The following is a 22272-nucleotide window of genomic DNA, read 5'->3' as shown; positions in this document are numbered from 1 at the left end:
CTCTTCGCTAGTGTGTGTTTGGTCTTTGGTCTGTTGAGTGTAGAATTGCTTAATCTACACATTGATAGCCCCTATTTTTGTAAATTTGCGCGAGAGATTGCAAGCCAAGAAATTGCGAAATACAGCAATACCATAGCCTATAGCTTTTGATTACCGATACACATTTCTGATTGTCTACCTGGTGGCCGACATGCCTACCTATGACTGGCTGTGCCCCTCCCATCTCTCTCTCCCTCGCCCTTTCTTTGCTGTGAAAGATGCGTGAGTATGTGTTCTCTAAATAGACTACGGAAAATTGTTTAATCTCTTGCAAAAATACAGAATCTTAGAAGTCGATGAATCGATTCCTAGCGAAATCGAAGTTTGACAACCAGAAATGGGAGTTGACACCAGGAGTCGACAGGCAAAGAGTTGAGGAATCTATTATTTTGAAGTCGACTCCCCATCACTATCCATATGGCAGTTAAGACAGAGCTCCCGGTAAACTACACAACACACAGGTGGAAATCAACAACAGTTTCTCAAAATGTACAGACAAAACTTCGAAAAGATTTGACTGCTTAGTGATAATCCCTGTTGTCCTGCATTCTTGTTTTACTTTTGAAAGTAAAGTGGCGGTCTGTTGAGGAGAAGAACGTCAAGGAAATAAGTTATTTGCTAGCTAGCTACTGTAGTTAGTGTCACAAGAATTTTCAATCCCAATGATAATAACTAACAATCAATAAGCTTTGACCAATCCCCGAGGTTTGTAAGACCCTGGGTTTAATAATAATTAGGCAAAGACTCAGCTTATGCCAAAGGTTCGTACAGTTTATTCATGAGAACGATCTAAAGTCCACAATACAAAGACTTGCCATTTTATAACTCACTCCCTACTTACGCACATACCTCCACACAAACAGTAGATAGCCTACGCACATACATACACACGAACAGTAGGTGGAATGTATCCTTCCCCATGGTTCTCACCACTGTTTATCATTACCAAACTGGCAGTTCCATCCCCCCGAGATTAGAGGAACCTGTACTATCATAATTTTCTCAGCGTTCTAGCCAGGTCAGGTCATACACAGTTTAATTGTTCTCGGTATTTTCTTAGTCACACACACACATTTCTCTCCCTCACATGTCTCTACCGAACCTTATTGGACTTACATTTAGTACTTTACGTTCATTATACATGCTACATAAACTAGTAATCACTAATAGTTACGTTTCAGGGTGGAATTCTTTAATCATTACCTTTAAGCATATAAATTGCCTTATCAGTTAGCTAGTTTGCTAGTTTAGCTGGATAATTGTAGCTAGCTCACTGTTAGCTCTCAGGATAATCCTCCATGGACATGGTAGCTACATTTTCATTTTGACTTGTTGTAGGCGCTGACATTTAGATTTCTGTTTAGTTAATTGATATTAAGTGTGTGTGTGTGTGTGTGTGTGTGTGTGTGTGTGTGTGTGTGTGTGTGTAAGAGAGTGACATGAAAACACGAAACCTAGATTGCTTGTGTGTGTAAGACAGTAAGCTAGGCTAATTCTTGAAACTTGTACTCCCAATATGAATGTGAAGTTTTTATTGATTCGTCAGAGATCCTTGTATTTGTGTGTATTTTGTATTTGAGAATAACATAAATTTAGCATATCCCTGCTCCCCCTCAACACGTATTCTAACGTCTTTGTTCATTCTTAAATGTCTGTTTTTTGCAGGAATCTTCTAACTTGGATGGACGAGGGAACAAAGGGAAGGAGTACAGAAGTTATCCAGCCTGCTGACTAAGAAATGGAAATAGACAGCAAAGCATAGGCTATCTCTCTCTATCTCTCTCCGTCTGTCTGTCTGCCTGCCCGCCTGACTGACATATTGCTGATGGGCAACATAGTCAATGTACTTGCTAGGCTAAGCCTAACTTAGTGAAGACCTTGATTTGTCTCTGTCTTTACAGTTCCTGAAACATGTCAATGGCCTGATGCATGGCCTCTACAGAGGTGCTTGGCCACCCACTCAGTTACCAGTGACCTATTCTGCCACATCCCAGGGAATTGAGAGCGCAGGACCACCCCTTCTTAAAGCCATAGTAATTGACACAGAGGGTTCTACCTGGAACCCAAAACGGTTCAAACTGGAACCAAAAAGGCTTTGCCTATGGGGACAGCTGAACAACCTTTTGGACCCTTATTTCTAAGAGTGTTGTGTAAGTAGATCTAATTAAAATAGCATGTGGTGGCTAATTTCTGCATTACCAAATGAGGAGAGTTACAAACTTCACACACCAGTCAGAGTTATACTTAAAACTACATCTTTAATAATTAAGATGCTTTTTCAAAAGCACTTGACTTTCAATGATGCGCTATGTCTAATGAACCATTGAAAAGTGACTACACAAAAGTACAAAGATCTTTTATAGCCAAGATACACCCCTCTCAACGTACATGACGAACCACAGATACATAGAATGGGTCACAAGGTTAAGTTTTGTATGAAAGATATCTATAAAACATAGCAGACAGCAACTGCTGTATCAACAGTGTTCATTGTATAGACCAGTGTCTGGTCCTCCTACCCCAAACTGGAACCGTCTCTCCCTGGTACGGTATAGAACAGAACCATTAGCTCATCCAATGGCATAAATCAATTGACAACTCTAGATACTCCCATCTCAAGTAAACCACTCCTGGACAAGCTCACTGAGGGGAGTGAGACTCTAGGTCATACACTATCCCAAGATAAGTGCAACATGAGAGGGGACATACAAGGGTCCAGACACTGCCATACACCTTCCCCCAATGCCAAGTAGGGAGTGACTTGCGCACAGACATTGTGGAGACAAGTAATTGGTTCCCCATTAATCACGCCATCCCTTCACATTGTTTAACAGATACAGTCACATATGACAAGTATCTCACATAAGCATATTATGCAAATAAAACATCTTAATTATCTATGTTACCCAACTAATTCTTATTCATCCGCCACAAGCAACACTTCTAATAACATTGTAAAGCAAATCATATCCTATTTAACTTTTAGATTTTTTTTCAGGTGCAAAAGCCTTGTGTCCTGATTCAACAGACACCTCCCCTGGTGAGTCATGTAAAGTTTCCTGATTCAACAAAACCTCCCCTGGTGAGTCATGTAAAGTTTCCTGATTGAAACAAACCTCCCCTGGTGAGTCATGTAAAGTTTCCTGATTGAAACAAACCTCCCCTGGTGAGTCATGTAAAGTTTCCTGATTGAACCAAACCTCCCCTGGTGAGTCATGTAAAGTTTCCTGATTCAACAAAACCTCCCCTGGTGAGTCATGTAAAGTTTCCTGATTGAACCAAACCTCCCCTGGTGAGTCATGTAAAGTTTCTCCCATTTCTCTCTTGCTCATTCTCTCTTTCGCTCCCTCAAACTCACACACATGCAGAAGTAGAGAAGAGGAAGAGATTTACCAATTACATCAATTTCTAACACTGTTTGTTGCAGGAATTATGACAGACGCATAACCTTTTGAACAATATAATATTTTACTGTCTCTTTATTGCCTCTTTACACATACTTACATTTTTGCATTTAACTTTGTTTTTTAAGACTGCCACGCTGTCCTATATTGGGGAACCTTGTCCGGGACAATGTCCTCAGAATTATGGAGCTGTGTGTTTATAAAAAGTTGTTTGAATATTACTACGTGTATTAGGATTAAGCTAAACTTGACCATTTAGAGAGGAGTTCAACATTTTCATTATCAAACTACTGTCTAATTTTAATAACCTCTTTCTTAAAATATTTCTGATTGATGACCAATGGATTAATGTCCCACTTCAATATGAAGGGACAGAGGAGCAAACATGCCTTTGCTACCACTTTTAGTAGATTCTGACTGTTACAGATTTTTTACTGTGTGTTACTGTTATGTCCTGCATGCCCACATTATGCAAATCATAAAAAAGTCATAATTGTATGCTTACAGTAAGTGTCATGAAAAGTCAGGAGGTTGATGTGTTATGGGCCTTCTGGAAAGTCCTAAAATATGCCCCTGAGCCGTGTTGGGGAAGGACGCAAAGTATTTTCTTTAAAGACATCTCTAAGCTATAACTGCCATAGCATTATTCAACTAGTACCATGGAAATACTTTTAGCCAGCTGAGTAGACATCATTTCTTCAAGAGTGTCATCTTATGGTTTGCTAATAAAATATCAACTTGATAAAATTGTAATTTGCTGATTGTCTTCACTTCATCTGATCCATCACACCACTCTTCAAGAGGACCACTATGCTCCAGATCTGACCCTTCACACCACTCTTCAAGAGGACCACTATGCTGCAGATCTGACCCATCACACCACTCTTCAAGAGGACCACTATGCTCCAGAATTGACCCATCACACCACTCTTCAAGAGGACCACTCTGCTCCAGATCTGACCCATCACACCACTCTTCAAGAGGACCACTATGCTCCAGATCTGACCCATCACACCACTCTTCAAGAGGACCACTATGCTCCAGATCTGACCCATCACACCACTCTTCAAGAGGACCACTATGCTGCAGATCTGACCCATCACACCACTCTTCAAGAGGACCACTATGCTCCAGATCTGACCCATCACACCACTCTTCAAGAGGACCACTATGCTCCAGATCTGACCCATCACACCACTCTTCAAGAGGACCACTATGCTGCAGATCTGACCCATCACACCACTCTTCAAGAGGACCACTATGCTGCAGATCTGACCCATCACACCACTCTTCAAGAGGGCCACTATGCTCCAGATCTGACCCATCACACCACTCTTCAAGAGGACCACTATGCTGCAGATCTGATCCATCACACCACTCTTCAAGAGGACCACTACGCTCCAGATCTGACCCTTCACACCACTCTTCAAGAGGACCACTATGCTCCAGATCTGATCCATCACACCACTCTTCAAGAGGACCACTGTGCTCCAGATCTGACCCATCACACCACTCTTCAAGAGGGCCACTATGCTCCAGATCTGACCCATCACACCCCTCTTCAAGAGGACCACTATGCTCCAGATCTGACCCTTCACACCACTCTTCAAGAGGACCACTATGCTCCAGATCTGACCCTTCACACCACTCTTCAAGAGGACCACTCTGCTCCAGATCTGACCCATCACACCACTCTTCAAGAGGACCACTCTGCTCCAGATCTGACCCATCACACCACTCTTCAAGAGGACCACTATGCTCCAGATCTGATCCATCACACCACTCTTCAAGAGGACCACTCTGCTCCAGATCTGACCCATCACACCACTCTTCAAGAGGACCACTGTGCTCCAGATCTGATCCATCACACCACTCTTCAAGAGGACCACTATGCTCCAGATCTGACCCATCACACCACTCTTCAAGAGGACCACTATGCTCCAGATCTGACCCTTCACACCACTCTTCAAGAGGACCACTACGCTCCAGATCTGATCCATCACACCACTCTTCAAGAGGACCACTGTGCTCCAGATCTGACCCATCACACCACTCTTCAAGAGGGCCACTATGCTCCAGATCTGATCCATCACACCACTCTTCAAGAGGACCACTATGCTCCAGATCTGATCCATCACACCACTCTTCAAGAGGACCACTATGCTCCAGATCTGACCCTTCACACCACTCTTCAAGAGGACCACTACGCTCCAGATCGCCTTCTGTGCTCAGAGGTCCTTGATGAGGATCTAGCCCATCACACCACTGTTGCAGGTTAACTTTAATTGGTAACTATGGATACAAATAGAAATGTAATGAACAATGTTTTCAATGTCCAACTTCATCCTCTGCAGATCTTACACTCTTAGGGGAAAAACCTTATTTGGCTGTCCCCATAGGAGAACTCTTGAAGAACTCTGTTTGGTTCCAGGTAGAACCTGTTGTGTCTTTGGCTATACCGGATTAAGTGATATGACATGCTATTCTGTAAAATAATTTCTCTGTAATTAATATTACCTGATTAAGCTAATCAGGTAAATAATTAACTAGAAAGTCGGGGCACCACGAAATAATGTTTGTAGAGCTGTTATCTTCCGAATAAACTCTTAAAGACCTAGTAATCTTTTACATCAATAGCAGTCAATATTTAATCTTCACCTTGTTTAGTCTCATCTGAAAGTTGTAAATTCTTGGTTATCTTCACAAACCCTGGCTAACAAATTGAATTAGCAATACAAAATTTGGTTTCATTATTTATTTACTAAATACCTAAATAATCGCACAGACTTACATATACACAGAATCAATCATACATTGATGGACCTGGTGAACGGAGCCGATATAGCGGCTGGTTACACAAAGAAAAGGGGGAGGGGTTTGAATGAAAGAGCGGAAAGACTGAGTAACAAAGGGAGAAGCTGTGCTATCGTAAATACAGTATCTTATGCATTCTAAATTACCGCCCATTTGAAAAAGGAAAATGCAATAAATATTTAGTCTGAGCTGCGCTTAATTAGATTGGTCGTAATTTCGTTAGGGCCCCCAAAATTGGCTTAGTTCAGTAGGTGGTCTTTGTCCTTTCAACGTGGGAACCTCAAGTCCACACGTCGTTGGAACAGGTTATTATCTGAGCCCTTTTAACGTAGGACCGTCGCCCTAACGTCCTCGGAACAGGTTATTCTCTGAGCCTTTTAAACGTAGGACCGTCGCCCTAACGTCCTCGGAACAGAAAGTTACATTTTCGTCAAGGGGCTTATATAGGATTGGGAGAGAGGGCTGTGTTTCATAGTTTACAACCCATGTCTGTTCACTTGGGCGGGGCTTCTGAGTGAGCAGAGTGGTGTTCTTCTGACAAACCGTTCTCTCATTAAGAAGCTAAAAATTCAATTTCATCTTTTCACAAATATTTTAATATTTAAAACATTTAAATTGCACAACAATTCCATGTGAATCTGATAACTAGAATATGTAGATTTTCCAAGATACAGTTTATGTTGTCCTATCGTCAGTAATCATGTCTCAGACGCCATTCATTAAGTGCCATCGCATATTTTCAACTGGTTGGATTACCGAAATATGGTTCCGTTTCCCATCTTTTGATGTCACCAGACTCTCTATGTTAAAACCTGTTTGGGATAGGGGGCAGTATTTTCACGGCCGGATAAAAAACGTACCCGATTTAATCTGGTTACTACTCCTGCCCAGAAACTAGAATATGCATATAATTAGTAGATTTGGATAGACAACACTCTAAAGTTTCTAAAACTGTTTGAATGGTGTCTGTGAGTATAACAGAACTCATATGGCAGGCCAAAACCTGAGAAGAATCTATACAGGAAGTGCCCTGTCTGACAATTTGTTCTCCTTCTAAGGCATCTCTATCAAAAATACAGCATCTCTGCTGTAACGTGACATTTTCTAAGGCTTCCATTGGCTCTAGGAAGGCACCAGAAAGTGTAATGAGAGCTCTCCAGTCTCTGGGCGAAAAACAGCAGGGGTTTTTGTGAGTGGTCCTGCTGAGAACAATGATACTGAGGCGTGCGTGCACGAGACGACTCCATGTTTTTCTTTCAGTGTTTGAATGAACACAACGTCGTCCGGTTGGAATATTTTCGCTATTTTACGAGAAAAATAGCATAAAAATTTATTTGAAACAGCATTTGACATGCTTCGAAGTACAGTAATGGAATATTTTGAAATGTTTTGTCACGAAATGCGCCAGCGCGTCACCCTTCGGATACTGACCTCAACGCACGAACAAAACGGAGCTATTTGGATATAACTATGGATTATTTCGAACCAAAACAACATTTGTTGTTGAAGTAGAAGTCCTGGGAGTGCATTCTGACGAAGAACAGCAAAGGTAATCCATAGTAAATCTGAGTTTGGTGAGGGCCAAACTTGGTGGGTGTCAAATTAGCTAGCCGTGATGGCCGGGCTATGTACTCAGAATATTGCAAAATGTGCTTTCACCGAAAAGCTATTTTAAAATATGACACCGCAATTGCATAAAGGAGTTCTGTATCTATAATTCTTAAAATAATTGTTATGTTTTTTGTCAACGTTTATCGTGAGTAATTTAGTAAATTCACCGGAAGTTTGCGGTGGGTATGCTAGTTCTGAACATCACATGCTAATGTAAAAAGCTGGTTTTTGATATAAATATGAACTTGATTGAACAAAACATGCATGTATTGTATAACATAATGTCCTAGGAGTGTCATCTGATGAAGATCATCAAAGGTTAGTGCTGCATTTAGCTGTGGTTTTGGTTTTTGTGACATATATGCTTGCTTTGAAAATGGCTGTGTGATTATTTTTGGGAGGGTACTCTCCTGACATAATCTAATGTTTTGCTTTCGCTGTAAAGCCTTTTTGAAATCGGACAGTGTGGTTAGATTAACGAGAGTCTTATCTTTAAAATTGTGTAAAATAGTCATATGTTTGAGAAATTGAGGTTATAGCATTTTTGAGGTATTTGTATTTCGCGCCACGCTATACCATTGGATATTGGTGAGGCGTTCCGCTAGCGGAACGTCTGTCCCTAACTTCACGAAGGGATTTTCAATAGTCACATTGGTAGAGTAGAGAGAGGAAAAAGGGGAAAGGTATTTATGGGGGTCATAAACCTCCAACAGGCCAGCATAATGAGTTCCACAGAGGGTTCTACATGGAAACCAAAAGGGTTCTACGTGGAACCAAAAAGGGTTCTTCCTAGAACCAAAAAGGGTTATTCTATGGGGACACCTGAAGTACCCTTTTGGAACACTTTTTTTCTAAGAGTGTAGGTAATAAGCTGTAGTCAGGTGGTCATTGTGTTATGATGAGGTCTTTACTATGATCAGTAGGATACATAATATAGCACATAATATAGTGGTCACAATTATGACCAGATGGTCACATGTTGGTCAGAAAAAGACGTCAGATTCTGGTCAGTAAAAATATGTCCTATTTCATCCAGTTTGCGACAAAATAAGACGTCATAAAAAGATGTCATACTGACGTCTTTTCAAACCAGGTTTTGACCACTGAGTGGAATACAACTGTAAGTAGGCCTATACTATAGTAATTTGTTTCCAAGTAGACAATGTTTCAGAATTCAAGGTCAGTGCAGCATATTAAAAATACATTATTGAATTCAAACAATCTGTTTAGAGGTCCCCAACAATTTGCAATAGTTTTTTTTCTTCAGAAATTGTCAAATACAGCAAATGTCACTGTAAACGTTTAAAACATTCTGCCAACACCTCCAGAGACATTTCATCAAACTCGCCATTTCTATTTGGAAACTACCATGGTATAATTCCAGTACTTCCAAAGTACACAGCAAAAAAAGGCGTTATTGTCACTATAAATGGTGAATGAAGGCCGTTTTTCAGGCGGATTCTCATTCACGTGCGCACAGGTTCAGGACGGTCTGATTTATAACAGGAAACATGCTGTCACGACTTCTGCCGAAGTCGATGCCCCTCCTTGTTCGTGTGGTGCTCGGCGATCGACGTCACCGGTCTTCTAGCCACCATTGATCCGTTTTTTATTTTCCATTGGTTTTGTCTGGTCTCCTTACACACCTGTTTCTTATCCCAGTAATTACATGTTGTGTATTTAACCCTCTGTTTCCCCTCATATCTTTGTATGTATCGGTGTGTGACGGGTTATTTTTACCCGGATTATTTAGTATGTTGGTTTTGGAGTTTGTTTTCTTTAATAAATACTCCATTTTGAACCACTTTGGTTTCTCCTGCACCTGACTTCCCTGCCACCTACATACCGTAATTTCCGGACAATTGAGCGCACCTGAATATAAGCCGCACCCACTGAATACAATTTTTTATTTTTATTTTGAACATAAATGAGCCGCACATGTCTATAAGCCGCAGGTGCCTACCGGTACATTGAAACAAATGAATGTTGTGCCCCCAGGAATCACAGCTGGAATTGAGTTTGCCCTCTTGATGGCTTCTTTCACCGAATCTGTTATGTGGGCCCTCATGCTGTCCAAAACGAGCAATGCCTTGTTCCTGTGAAAGAATCCTCCCGGTCGCTTGCCGTAACACTCCGTATGCCATTCATGCATTAGGCTTTCCATCATCCATCCTTTCTTGTTGACTTTCACAACAATTCCTCTCGGTAATTTTTCTTTTGGCATCGTCGTGTGTTTAAAAATCACCATCGGTGGAAGCTTTTCTCCCGATGCCGTGCAGCTCACAACAAAGGTGAAGTGCGTTTTTTCATGCCCAGTTGTTTTCAGCGTGACGGATGATTCGCCTTTCCTGTTGACAGTCCGAGTGAGAGGCAGGTCAAACGTCAGAGGAACCTCATTCATATTTATGATGTTGTGCGGGCCAATGGAATGCTCCGCTATCTTTGCATCAGTGAATTTGCGGAAGTTTGAAACTTTTTCCTCGTAGTCGGGAGGGAGCTGCTGACACAGACTCGTCTGTACCCTGATGGACAGGCCTTTACGTCTCATAAATCTGAGACACCACGATGGTCCACCTCTAAAATCCTCAAACTTCATTGCGGTGGCGATTGTTTTGGCTTTCAGTCGGATCTGCACAGTTGAAACACCTCGGACCTCCGCTCTCTGTGTGTTGACCCAGTCTTAGAGCTCATTTTCTAGTTCGGGCCATCTGCTTTTCTTCCCTCTGAAAGGTTTAGTTGTCTTTTTGCGCTGAGTCAATTCCTCACGCTGCTGTTTCCAACGTCTTATCATCGACTCATTAAGACCAAGCTCCCGTGCAGCAGCTCTATTTCCTTTTCCAACAGCCAGATCAATCGCCTTCAACTTGAAAGCTGCATCATATGCATTTCTCCGTGTCTTTGCCATGATGAGGGTGACAAAATGACTACCGTAATCAGAATGATGGGAAGTTTGAGAGCGCTCGATTTAATCTAAACAGTAAACAAAAAAGTTGTTTGACCTTAACCCGTTTGGCAATTTCATTGGTCTAATGAAAGCTTCATGCCGCCAAAAAACTGAGCACGTCACAGAATGTGTTTTTTTGGAGAAAAAAAATTTGAAAGCGGGAAAAATCCATATATTAACCGCGCCATTGTTTAAGCTGCGAGATTCAAAGCGTGGGAAAAAAGTTGCGGCTTATAGTCCGGAAATTACGGTACATGGATTATGACACATGCGTATGTATGGCAACGACCAAGTTTATACATCGCAATATTTTTGAACGTGTGCAGACTTTTCTGAAATTGCGCAAGCAGATATTTATTGTGAAATGTATGCAACGGTTATAAATGAGGACCCAGATGCCTTCATCTGACTAACAGGCAACAGCAAGCAGTGTTGTGGCACCTCGTTGACGGTTCCAGACACTTGTAGCTGTGTTCTCCTGTTGAGCAAAAAATAACAAGAGTTAACATAGCACCAAATGAAACCTGTTTTACACAGCACATTTTCCGGAGCTAAATGATTGTGGGCAGTGTACGTGTTTTTTTTACCACACTCGTTTTTGACAGGAAGTGAGAAGTGAGAAGCCACAACAGTGCAGCTATTGGAAACTACTCACTGGTCACAGATGTCAGTTGAACATCTAGCCTAGTTTCGTTTTACATTTTGGTTGAGTTGCCAACTAACGTGAATTCAACAAAAAATGGCACCATGTTTTTGGATTTAGGTTAAAAGTTTGGTGGGAAAAATAGGAAATTCCCTTACATTGATTACTTTTTGCAAATCCAATTGGTCCTATGTTGTCATCATATTGCATTTTGTTGAAATGAAGTGGAAACAACATTGTTCCAACCAGTTTTTGCCCAGTGGGTAGTGATCAGTACAAACTCATTGAGTCAGACTTAAAGTAGGTCAAGTAGCCTGTGTGTTATACATGGTGTTTGGGTATTTAAAAATGTGTCAGTAGGATATATAGTATTGTATGTAAAGGGCTAAGCAAGAAAAACTTCCAAAAGGACTAATTCGAGACAGAAAGGAGTTGGAGCACTCAACTGTCACCTGTTATCATCCTATAAAATGGATTAAAGTGACCTAAAATAAATCCATCTCTGCCTTTCCAATTACTTTCTGCCTCAAATTAGTCCTTTGGGATGTTTTTCTTGGTAAGCCCTTCTCATGCTTTTCATCATTGTTGTTGAGCACCCCTCCTTTCCTTTGTTTGCTGAAGATTGAAGGCCCACCTGAACTCATATCATTGCATGTATTTCTGAGACACCAATTCAGTACTCTATCCGCATTGTAGATCTAATATGTATATGAGAATGCACTTTTTTTTACTATATGCTTCCAAGTAGTTATTCAAATACCAACAATCTGTCAAACACTCGTGACAGCAACTCTTTTACCAATGTATTAATATTATTTTACCTGAGATGAATTTTCCTCATGATTACGCCACCAAACACCAGGACAGCTACACATGCTGCAACACCTGTTATCATCCCCCAATAGAAGAGACTGTTGTCTGTGGCCTGTTGCACTTGGTTTCCTGAGCAAGGGGAAAATATATATTATGATCTTATGTGTTTCTCTTCCGCCATCTTGTTCATTTACATTAAGGCAACGTGTTGTTGACAGTCTCTATACTTTAAGACATTATTACATGTATTGATGACAAAATACAATATTGTGACTACAGAAATTCTCACTTCAGTCAAATGTAACTTCTATGACAGACGTTACGAAACAAGACCACAAAACACTGACAGAACATAAAGGTAAGCACATGACAGGCATTCCACTAAATATGTGGTGATAAGATATGCTGGGGTTCATTTTAAAATGATTGTGAACAATCCCATCAGACCAAACACTTACCATTGACAGAAATATGTATGTTTATATCAGAACTGCCTTTATAATGTGTACAATCACAGGTGTATTTCCCTTCATCAGATGGTTGTATGTTGGTGATGTGTAGAAACACTCTGTCATTCTCTATCTGCAGTGTGACTCTGGGGTCACAAGAGCTGTTGGTATGATTTGTTTCAAAGTCTTGTGAAACTCTACACTCATGACCCTCACTTATAACTCTATTTTTGTGACATACTACTGTCATGATGTCAGTGAGAGTTTGGTTTGGGCAGAGAAGAGTGGCATCTGCTCCTCCTGTCTCCAATGTTTTCTCTTGAGTCACTGTAAACAGGAAGGGAAACAGATTGTGAGTATATTATTTCATGAGATCGGTTTGATTGAGCATGAGTAGTACTATCAATTCTCATGAATAAAAAGTCCCATTTCAGTCTACAGAAATTACTTCAGGCCCAAAATGATGTTTTATAATGGTAAAAAGAAACCTGGCACAAGAAAAAGTAACTTTACTGAATTGTTAATGCCCAAATGAAGATGACCCAAAGTGAATTAATGACCTCATACTAAAGCTATATCAATGTAACAGGAATATAATATGGGGGGGTTTAACTGTTTACGGGATGCAAATCTAAACAAGTATCTAAACTACATTCTCTTCCTAACATGTCTAAGGTATTAAACCACAACATTAAAGAGATGGGTCTGTGTGAACTGTAGAGATAGAAACATCCAACTGAAAGACAATACTCCTATTACTCTCACCTCCAAAACTCATATTCAGTCATTTACTTATTTATTGTAAACTTGGCTTTAATTGACTGTGTTTCTGAATGTAAATACCTTCCTAGAACAATTACGGACAATAGTCCATTGTCTTTAACGTTTAAGCTCAAACCTCCTATACCAATAGCAGAGACATAGAGATCCAACACAATGTTTCTTGGAGATAAGGAGTTTACCTCATATTGCAACACACAGATAGATATGTTTTTGGAAATGAATGTAGACAATGAAGTATGCTCAACTGTAGTCTAGGAAGCTCTTAAATCATACATGAGAGGTTGTATCATGTCTTACTCTTCACATAAGAAAAATAAGACCAATAAAGTATTCGAATTACTAGAACAGAAAATCCACGACTTCGAAAGAAAATACAGTTTAGATAGAAATGTTGACACCCGTCAACAGTTGAACACTTTGAAGATTTAATATAACACAATAAACTCTCGATCTGCAGAGATTGCTGCCATAAAATCCAAGCAACAATATGTTGAGCAAGGTGAAAGTGCAGGGGAAACGCTTGCTTGGCAAATTAAGAAAGAGGAAGAGGAATGAACCATCCATAGCATTCAAACCCCAGATGGTAGCATAACAATTGTTCCTTCTGAAGTTAACTCAGTCTTTAAAATATTTTATCACAATCTGTATCAATCCCAAAACAAAAGTTCAAAGGAATATATAGACATTTTCCTCAATAAGGCCATTTTACCAATTATAAATGAACCAGAGAAAAGGAATATGGATAAAACATTACCCCAGGTGAACTGTTGGAGGCCATCAATAATCTACAGATTGGGAAATCTCCTGGTAATGATGGATTCCCAGTGGAATGTTATAGACACCTTTATCCCAGATTACTAAGGCCTATGTTATTATGCTCACAGCAGCTCTAGAGAAAAATGAACTTCCCCAGTCACTATGTTTGGCTACAATCACCCTACTTAAAAATAAAGATAATGATCCACTGTCATGCAGATCCTTCTGCCCAGTATAACTTTTGAATGTGGATTACAAAATCATTGCTAAGGTTTTGGCTTTTCGTTGGCATAGAAACAGTAATGCAAAGGTTAATTCACTCAGATCAAACAGGGTTTATAAGAAAAAGGATGTCTTCAGACAATCTCCACAGTTTTTTTCAATGTAATCTATCATACCACCATCAAAGTCATGAGGTGGAAAGAAACAACATTGCCAGGCACCCTTATTTGGAATAACACCACCTTACCTCCAGCATTTAGTGATGACACCTTTAAGTCATGTTCCAAAGTGGCATCATGAATTTGTAACATGTTTACTATGATGGATATATACTGTCATTGAATGAATTACATTATCCAAGGCTGATTTCTTTCAGTTCTCACAACTCAGAAATCATATTCAGTCACTTCAACAGAATCTGGATGAACCTAAGGCATCTAGCATAGAAAACATACTGAAAGAAGCTGCTACGCTAAAGAAGTTGATTGCCAAGTTATATCAAGAGCTGATTGAAACTCTACCTGATGGTTCAGAACCTATAATGAACAAATGGTAAACAGATCTAAATGAAGAAATTGAGGAGAACCAATTGGTCACAGAAATGTCCGTTTTAACATCCGTTTTGTCACCAAAGCCCCATATACCACCCACCACTGCGACCTGTACGCTCTCGTTGGCTGGCCTTCGATTCATAATCGTCGCCAAACCCACTGGCTCCAGGTCATCTACAAGACCCTGTATAGGTAAAGTCCCCCCTTATCTCCGCTCACTGGTCACCATAGCAGCACCCGCCTGTAGCACGCGCTCCAGCAGGTATATCTCTCTGGTCACCCCCAAAGCCAATTCCTCCTTTGGCCATCTCTCTTTCCAGTTTTCTGCTGCCAATGACTGGAACGAACTACAAAAATCTCTGAAACTGGAAACACTTATCTCCCTCAGTAGCTTTAAGCACCAGCTGTCAGAGCAGCTCACAGATCACTGCACCTGTACATAGCCCATCTATAATTTAGCCCAAACAACTACCTCTTCCCCTACTGTATTTATTTATTTTATTTATTTTATTTTGCTCCTTTGCACCCCATTATCTCTATTTCTACTTTGCACTTTCTTCCACTACAAATCTACCATTCCAGTGTTTTACTTGCTATATTGTATTTACTTTGCCACCATGGACTTTTTTTGCCTTTACCTCCCTTATCTCACCTCATTTGCTCACATTGTACATAGACTTATTTTTCTACTGTATTATTGACTGTATGTTTGTTTTACTCCATGTGTAACTCTGTGTTGTTGTATGTTGTCGAACTGCTTTGCTTTATCTTGGCCAGGTCGCAATTGTAAATGAGAACTTGTTCTCAACTTGCCTACCTGGTTAAATAAAGGTGAAATAAATAAAAATAAATAAATATGTGAACATTTTTATATCTGCTCCTACAATTTAAGACATGAACTAATGCAATGTAAGATCATTCATAGGACTTACTATACTCCTGCCAGAATGCATGTAATGTCACCCAGAAATGTCACATCTCTGTTGGAGATGCAAAAAGCACAAAGGAACTCTATTACATATGCTGTGGTCCTGTGACAAACTGACACCATTCTGGGATAATGTATGTGCTATCATTTCATTGTGTCTAGGAATTTATATCCATTCATCTCCATGATTAAGTTTGTTGGGAAATGTAAATATTGGTAATCAATATCATAGAAAGTTTTGAAATCTAGGTCTACTGGCTGCAAAAAAGAATAAAGCCATCAATTGGAAAGCCCCATATCCACCCTCAATAACAAACTGTAGTTAAACCATACATATTAAACCATACATATTAAACCATACATATTAAACCATACGTATTAAACCTTACATATTTGACAGAATTTGGAAATGTTATGTTGACCATGTTAGAGAATGTTTTGTATAGTTGCCATTTTGTTTTTGTGTTGCTTGTGATAAAACATAAGATGAGTATCTAGTGGTAGTGAAATAAAAATGAAAGTTTATTCTTGTTGAGTAACTGCATTAAAACTGTAGTGAGCAATTACACTTTACAATACAGTGTCGTTATTACTGAACTGTATAGGTCTAACTCCTGTAAGGACTCCTGTAAGGTTCAGGGCTAGTGTACAAATTAAATAGATCATGGGATACATCTCGCTTACCGTCAACAGCTGTGAATAGACCCCACAGCACCAGAAGCAGAGCAAGTCTGGATACACTTCCACACATACTGACCAACTGCAGAACCAAACGTCGACCCAACACTGCCTGCTCAGACCGACTATAGATATGACGTCAATGCAACATTATTTACTCAGTAGAGGAACAAAATAAAACTAAATCAAAACAAAGTGACGCTCATTTGACTGGGTTGACTTGGTTATAATGGACCTTGAGAGCTGAGAGGAGGAAGTGGTGCTGTTGTCTAGCTTGTATTCATGTTACTCCTATGCAGAAACAATGGCACCTCTGCAAGTGCAACCTAGTTTTTGTGACTGGGGTCTTTGTAGAGCACCACAGAGAGGTCTTATGATCTACCACAGACACATCAACAGGTCCACTTGCTTCTTTAGACACCAACAATTATAGATTTTGCACCACCATAAGGCTGAAGGGTGCTTTTTAACTGATTTTTTTATTTTTTATTTTTATTTCACCTTTATTTAACTAGGCAAGTCAGTTAAGAACAAATTCTTATTTACAATGATGGCCTAGCAAAAGGCAAAAGGCCTCCTGTGGGGTTGGGGGCTGGGTTTAAAAATATATATAAATTAAATAAAATATAGGACAAAACACACATCAACACAAAACAGGGAACAAACATTATGGTGCACAACAGCACAGAAGGGCAAAAAGGTAGAGACAACAATACATCACGCAAATCAGCCATAACTGTCAGTAAGAGTGTCCATGATTGAGTCTTTGAATGAAGAGATGGAGATGTCCAGTTTGAGTGTTTTTTTGCACCTCATTCCAGTCGCTAGCTGCAGCGAACTGAAAATACGAGCGACCCAGGGATGTGTGTGCTTTGGGGATCTTCAACAGAATGTGACTGGCAGAACGGGTGTTGTATGTGGAGTATGAGGGCTGGAGTAGATATCTCAGATAGGGGGGAGTGAGGCCTAAGAGGGTTTTATTAATAAGAATCAACCACTGGGTCTTGCGACGGGTATACAGAGATGACCAGTTTACAGAGGAGTATAGAGTGCAGTGATAAGGAGCATTGGTGGCAAATCTGATGGCAGAATGGTAAAGAACATCTAGCCGCTCAAGAGAGCACCATTACCTGCAGATCTATACATTACGTCTCTGTAATCTAGCATGAGTAGGATGGTCATCTGAATCACGGTTAGTTTGGCAGCTGGGGTGAAAGAGGAGCGATTACGATTTAACTTTAACCTGCAGCTTTGATATGTGCTGAGAAAAGGACAGTGTACCATCCAGCCATACTCCCATGTACTTGTATGATGTGACTACCTCAAGCTCTAAACCCTCAGTAGTAATCACACCTGTGGCGAGAGGGGCATTTTTCTTACCAAACCACATCACCTTTGTTTTGGAGGTGTTCAGAACAAGGTTAAGGGCAGAGAAAGCTTGTTGGACACTAAGAAAGCTTTGTTGTAGAACGTTTAACACAAAATCCGGGGAGGGGCCAGCTGAGTATAAGACTGTATCATCTGCATATAAATGGATAAGAGAGGTTCCTACTGCCTGAGCTATGTTGTTTATGTAAATTGAGAAGAGCGGGGGGCCTAGGATTGAGCCTTGGGGTACACCCTTGGTGACCGGCAGTGGCTGAGACAGCAGATGTTCTGACTTTATACACTGCACTCTTTGAAAGAGGCAGTTAGCAAAGAGACACCAATACTCCTTAGCCAGCTGACAAGAATGGAATGGTCTACCGTATCAAAAGCTTTGGCCAAGTCAATAAAAATAGCAGCACAATTAGAATCAAGGGCAATGGTGACATCATTGAGGACCTTTAAGGTTGCAGTGACACATCCATAACCTGAGTGGAAACCAGATTGCATACCAGAGATAATACTATAGACATCAAGAAAGCCAGTCAGTTGATTATTGACAAGTTTTTCCAACGCTTTTGATAAACAGGGCAAAATAGCAATAGGCCTATAACAGTTAGGATCAGCTTGATCTCCCCCTTTAAATAAAGGACAAACCGTGGCTGCCTTCCAAGCAATGGGAACCTCCCCAGAGAGGAGAGACAGGTTAAAAAGGTCAGAGATGAGCTTGGCGATGATAGGGGCATCAACCTTAAAAAAGAAAGGGCCTAAACTGTCTGACCCAGAAGTTTTTTTGGGGTCAAGTTTAAGGAGCTCCTCTAGCACCTCGGACTCAACTTTGTAGCGGGATAGGAAAAAGAGGGGTGTCACGAGAATTTTCAATCCCAATGATAATAACTAACAATCAATTAAGCTTTGACCAATCCCCGAGGTTTGTAAAACCCTGGGTTTAATAATAATTAGGCAAATACTCAGTTTATGCAAAACGTCTGTAAAGTTTATTCACGAGAACGTTCTAAAGTCAAAATACAAAGAACATGTCATTTTATAACTCGGATTTAGCAATCTGGCCGGCCGGACCTAGCTACTCTGGCTGGCGGGAGCCACCTATCTGGCGGGCCAGACCTACCTATCAGGCCGGGCACATTTGGCCGGACCTATTTATCTGGCCGGACCAAGCTATCTGGCCGGTCTGCCGGACCAAGCTATCTGGCCGGACCTAGGACATCAACAGCCAGCCATTGCGTGTAGAATAGCTCAATCTACTCAATGATTGCCCCTATTTTAGTGAATTTGCGCGAGAGATTGCAAGCCAAGAAATTGCGAAATACAGCAATACCATAGCCTATAGCCTAGATCTTTTGATTACCGATACACATTTCTGTTTGTCTGTCTGGTGGCCGACATGCCTCTCTATGCCTGGTTGTGCCCCTCCCATCTCTCTCTCCCTCCCTCGCACTTTCTTTGCTGTGAAAGATGTGTGAGTTTGTGTTCTCTAAATAGACTACGGAAAATAGTTTAATCCCTTGCTAAAATACTGCATTTTAGGAGTCAAGCTTGACAACCAGAAATGGGAGTTGACACCGGGAGTCGACAGGCAAGGAGTTGAGGAATCTATTATTTTGAAGTCGACTCCCCATTACTATCCATATGGCAGTTAGGACAGAGCGCCCGGTAAATTACACAACAACACAGGTGGAAATCAACAACAGTTTCTCGAAATGTATAGACAAAACTATGACTAAATTTGACTGCTAGGTGGTAGTCCCTGGTGTCCTGCATTCTTGTTTTACATTTGAAAGCGGCGGTTTGTTGAGAAGAACGTCAAGGAAATAAATAATTTGCTAGCTAGCTAGCTCGCTGTTAGCTCTCAGGATAATCCTCCATGGACATGGTAGCTACATTTTCATTTTGACCTGTTGTAGGCGCTGACATTTAGATTTATGTTTAGTTAATTGATATTAAGTGTGTGTGTGTGTGTGTGTGTGTGTGTGTGTGTGTGTGTGTGTGAGAGAGAGAGATATGGTACATGAAAACACGAAACCTAGATTGCTTGTGTGTGTAGACAGTAAGCTAGGCTAATTCTTGAAATTTGTACCCCCAATAAAGATGTGAAGATTTTCTTGATTCATCAGAGATCCTTGTATTTTTGTGTATTTTGTATTTGAGAATACCATAAATTTAGCATATCCCTGCTCCCCCTCAACACGTATTCTAACGTCTTTGTTAATTCTCCACTGTCTGTTTTTTTGCAGGAATCTTCTAATTTGGATGAATGAGGGAACTAAAGGAAGCAGTACATAAGTTATCCAGCCTGCTGACTAAGAAATGGAAATAGCCTATGCTTTGCTGTCTATCTCTCTCTATCTCTCTCCGTCTGTCTGACTGGCATATTGCTGATGGGCAACATAGGCTTAGCCTAGCAAGTACATTGACTAACTTCTTTAAGACCTTGATTCGTCTCTGTCTTTACAGTTCCTGAAACATGTCAGTGGCCTGATGCATGGTCTCTACAGAGGTGCTTGGCCACCCACTCAGTTACCAGTGACCTATTCTGCCACATCCCAAGGAATTGAGAGCGCAGGACGCAAAGTATTTTCTTTAAAGACATCTCTAAGCTATAACTGCCACAAAATTCTTCAACTAGTACCATGGAAATACTTTTAGCCAGCTGAGTAGACATCATTTCTTCAAGAGTGTCATCTTATGGTTTGCTTTTAAAATATCAACTTGATGAAGTTGTAATGCGCTGATTGTCTTCACTGTAGATCTGACCCATCACACCACTCTTCAAGAGGACCACTAGGCTCCAGATCTGATCCATCACACCACTCTTCAAGAGGACCACTCTGCTCCAGATCTGACCCATCACACCACTCTTCAAGAGGACCACTAGGCTCCAGATCTGATCCATCACACCACTCTTCAAGAGGACCACTGTGCTCCAGATCTGACCCATCACACCACTCTTCAAGAGGACCACTGTGCTCCAGATCTGACCCTTCACACCACTCTTCAAGAGGACCACTCTGCTCCAGATCTGACCCATCACACCACTCTTCAAGAGGACCACTACGCTCCAGAACTGACCCATCACACCACTCTTCAAGAGGACCACTCTGCTCCAGATCTGACCCATCACACCACTCTTCAAGAGGACCACTATGCTCCAGATCTGACCCATCACACCACTCTTCAAGAGGACCACTACGCTCCAGAACTGACCCATCACACCACTCTTCAAGAGGACCACTACGCTCAAGAGGACCACTACGCTCCAGATCTGACCCATCACACCACTCTTCAAGAGGACCAATACGCTCCAGATCTGACCCATCACACCACTCTTCAAGAGGACCACTCTGCTCCAGATCTGACCCATCACACCACTCTTCAAGAGGACCACTACGCTCCAGATCTGACCCATCACACCACTCTTCAAGAGGACCACTATGCTCCAGATCTGACCCTTCACACCACTCTTCAAGAGGACCACTACGCTCCAGATCGCCTTCTGTGCTCAGAGGTCCTTGATGAGGATCTAGCCCATCACACCACTGTTGCAGTTTAACTTTAATTGGTAACTATGGAAACAACTAGAAATGTAATGAACAATGTTTTCAATATCCAACTTTATCCTCTGCAGATCTTATTGCAGTACACTCTTAGGGGAAAAACCTTATTTGGCTGTCCCCATAGGAGAACCCTTGAAGAATCCTGTTTGATTCCAGGTAGAACCCTTTCCACAGAGGGTTCTAAATGGAAACCAAAAGTGTTCTACGTGAAACCAATAAGGGTTATTCTATGGGGACACCTGAAGAACCCTTCTGGAACCCTTTTTTCTAAGAGTGTACGTAATAAGCTGTAGTCAGGTGGTCATTACTATGACCAGTAGGATACATAATATAGCACATAATATAGTGGTCAGAATTATGACCAGCTGGTCACATGGGGGTCAGAAAAAGACGTCATATTCTTGTCGGTAAAAATACGTTCAAATATGTCCTATTTCATCCAGTTTGCGACAGAATAAGACGTCATAAAAAGATGTCATACTGACGTCTTTTCAACCAGGTTTTGACCACTGGGTGGGATACAACTGTAAGTAGGCCTATACTATAGTAATTTGTTTCCAAGTAGACAATGTTTCAGAATTTGAGGTCAGTGCAGCATATTAAAAATACATTATTGAATTCAAACAATCTGTTTGAGGTCCCCAACAATTTGCAATAGTTTTTTTTTCAGAAATTGTCAGATACAGCAAATGTCACT

At 40.9% G+C, this 22272-nt stretch overlaps 2 protein-coding genes across 2 annotated transcripts; one reads left to right on the top strand and one right to left on the bottom strand.

Annotated features, from left to right (window-relative positions):
• Positions 1 to 257: 257 nt before the first annotated feature.
• LOC115180881 (uncharacterized) lies at positions 258 to 21999 on the top strand. The gene is made up of 3 exons (XM_029743023.1): positions 258 to 261; positions 4245 to 5644; positions 21269 to 21999. Exons 1-3 carry the CDS (start codon positions 258 to 260, stop codon positions 21569 to 21571), a joined length of 1707 nt encoding a protein of 568 aa, XP_029598883.1. The 3' UTR covers positions 21572 to 21999.
• On the bottom strand, positions 10963 to 16942 carry LOC115180896 (uncharacterized). The gene is made up of 4 exons (XM_029743047.1): positions 16642 to 16942; positions 12727 to 13044; positions 12277 to 12397; positions 10963 to 11290 (listed from the first exon to the last, which is right to left on the bottom strand). Exons 1-4 carry the CDS (start codon positions 16706 to 16708, stop codon positions 11167 to 11169), a joined length of 630 nt encoding a protein of 209 aa, XP_029598907.1. The 5' UTR covers positions 16709 to 16942; the 3' UTR covers positions 10963 to 11166.
• Positions 22000 to 22272: the final 273 nt, after the last annotated feature.

Source organism: Salmo trutta, unplaced genomic scaffold (genome assembly GCF_901001165.1).
Source record: "Salmo trutta unplaced genomic scaffold, fSalTru1.1, whole genome shotgun sequence".
NCBI lineage: Eukaryota > Metazoa > Chordata > Actinopteri > Salmoniformes > Salmonidae > Salmo > Salmo trutta.
Note: the sequence above shows the minus strand (reverse complement) of the source record. Positions and strands in the feature narration are given on the sequence as shown.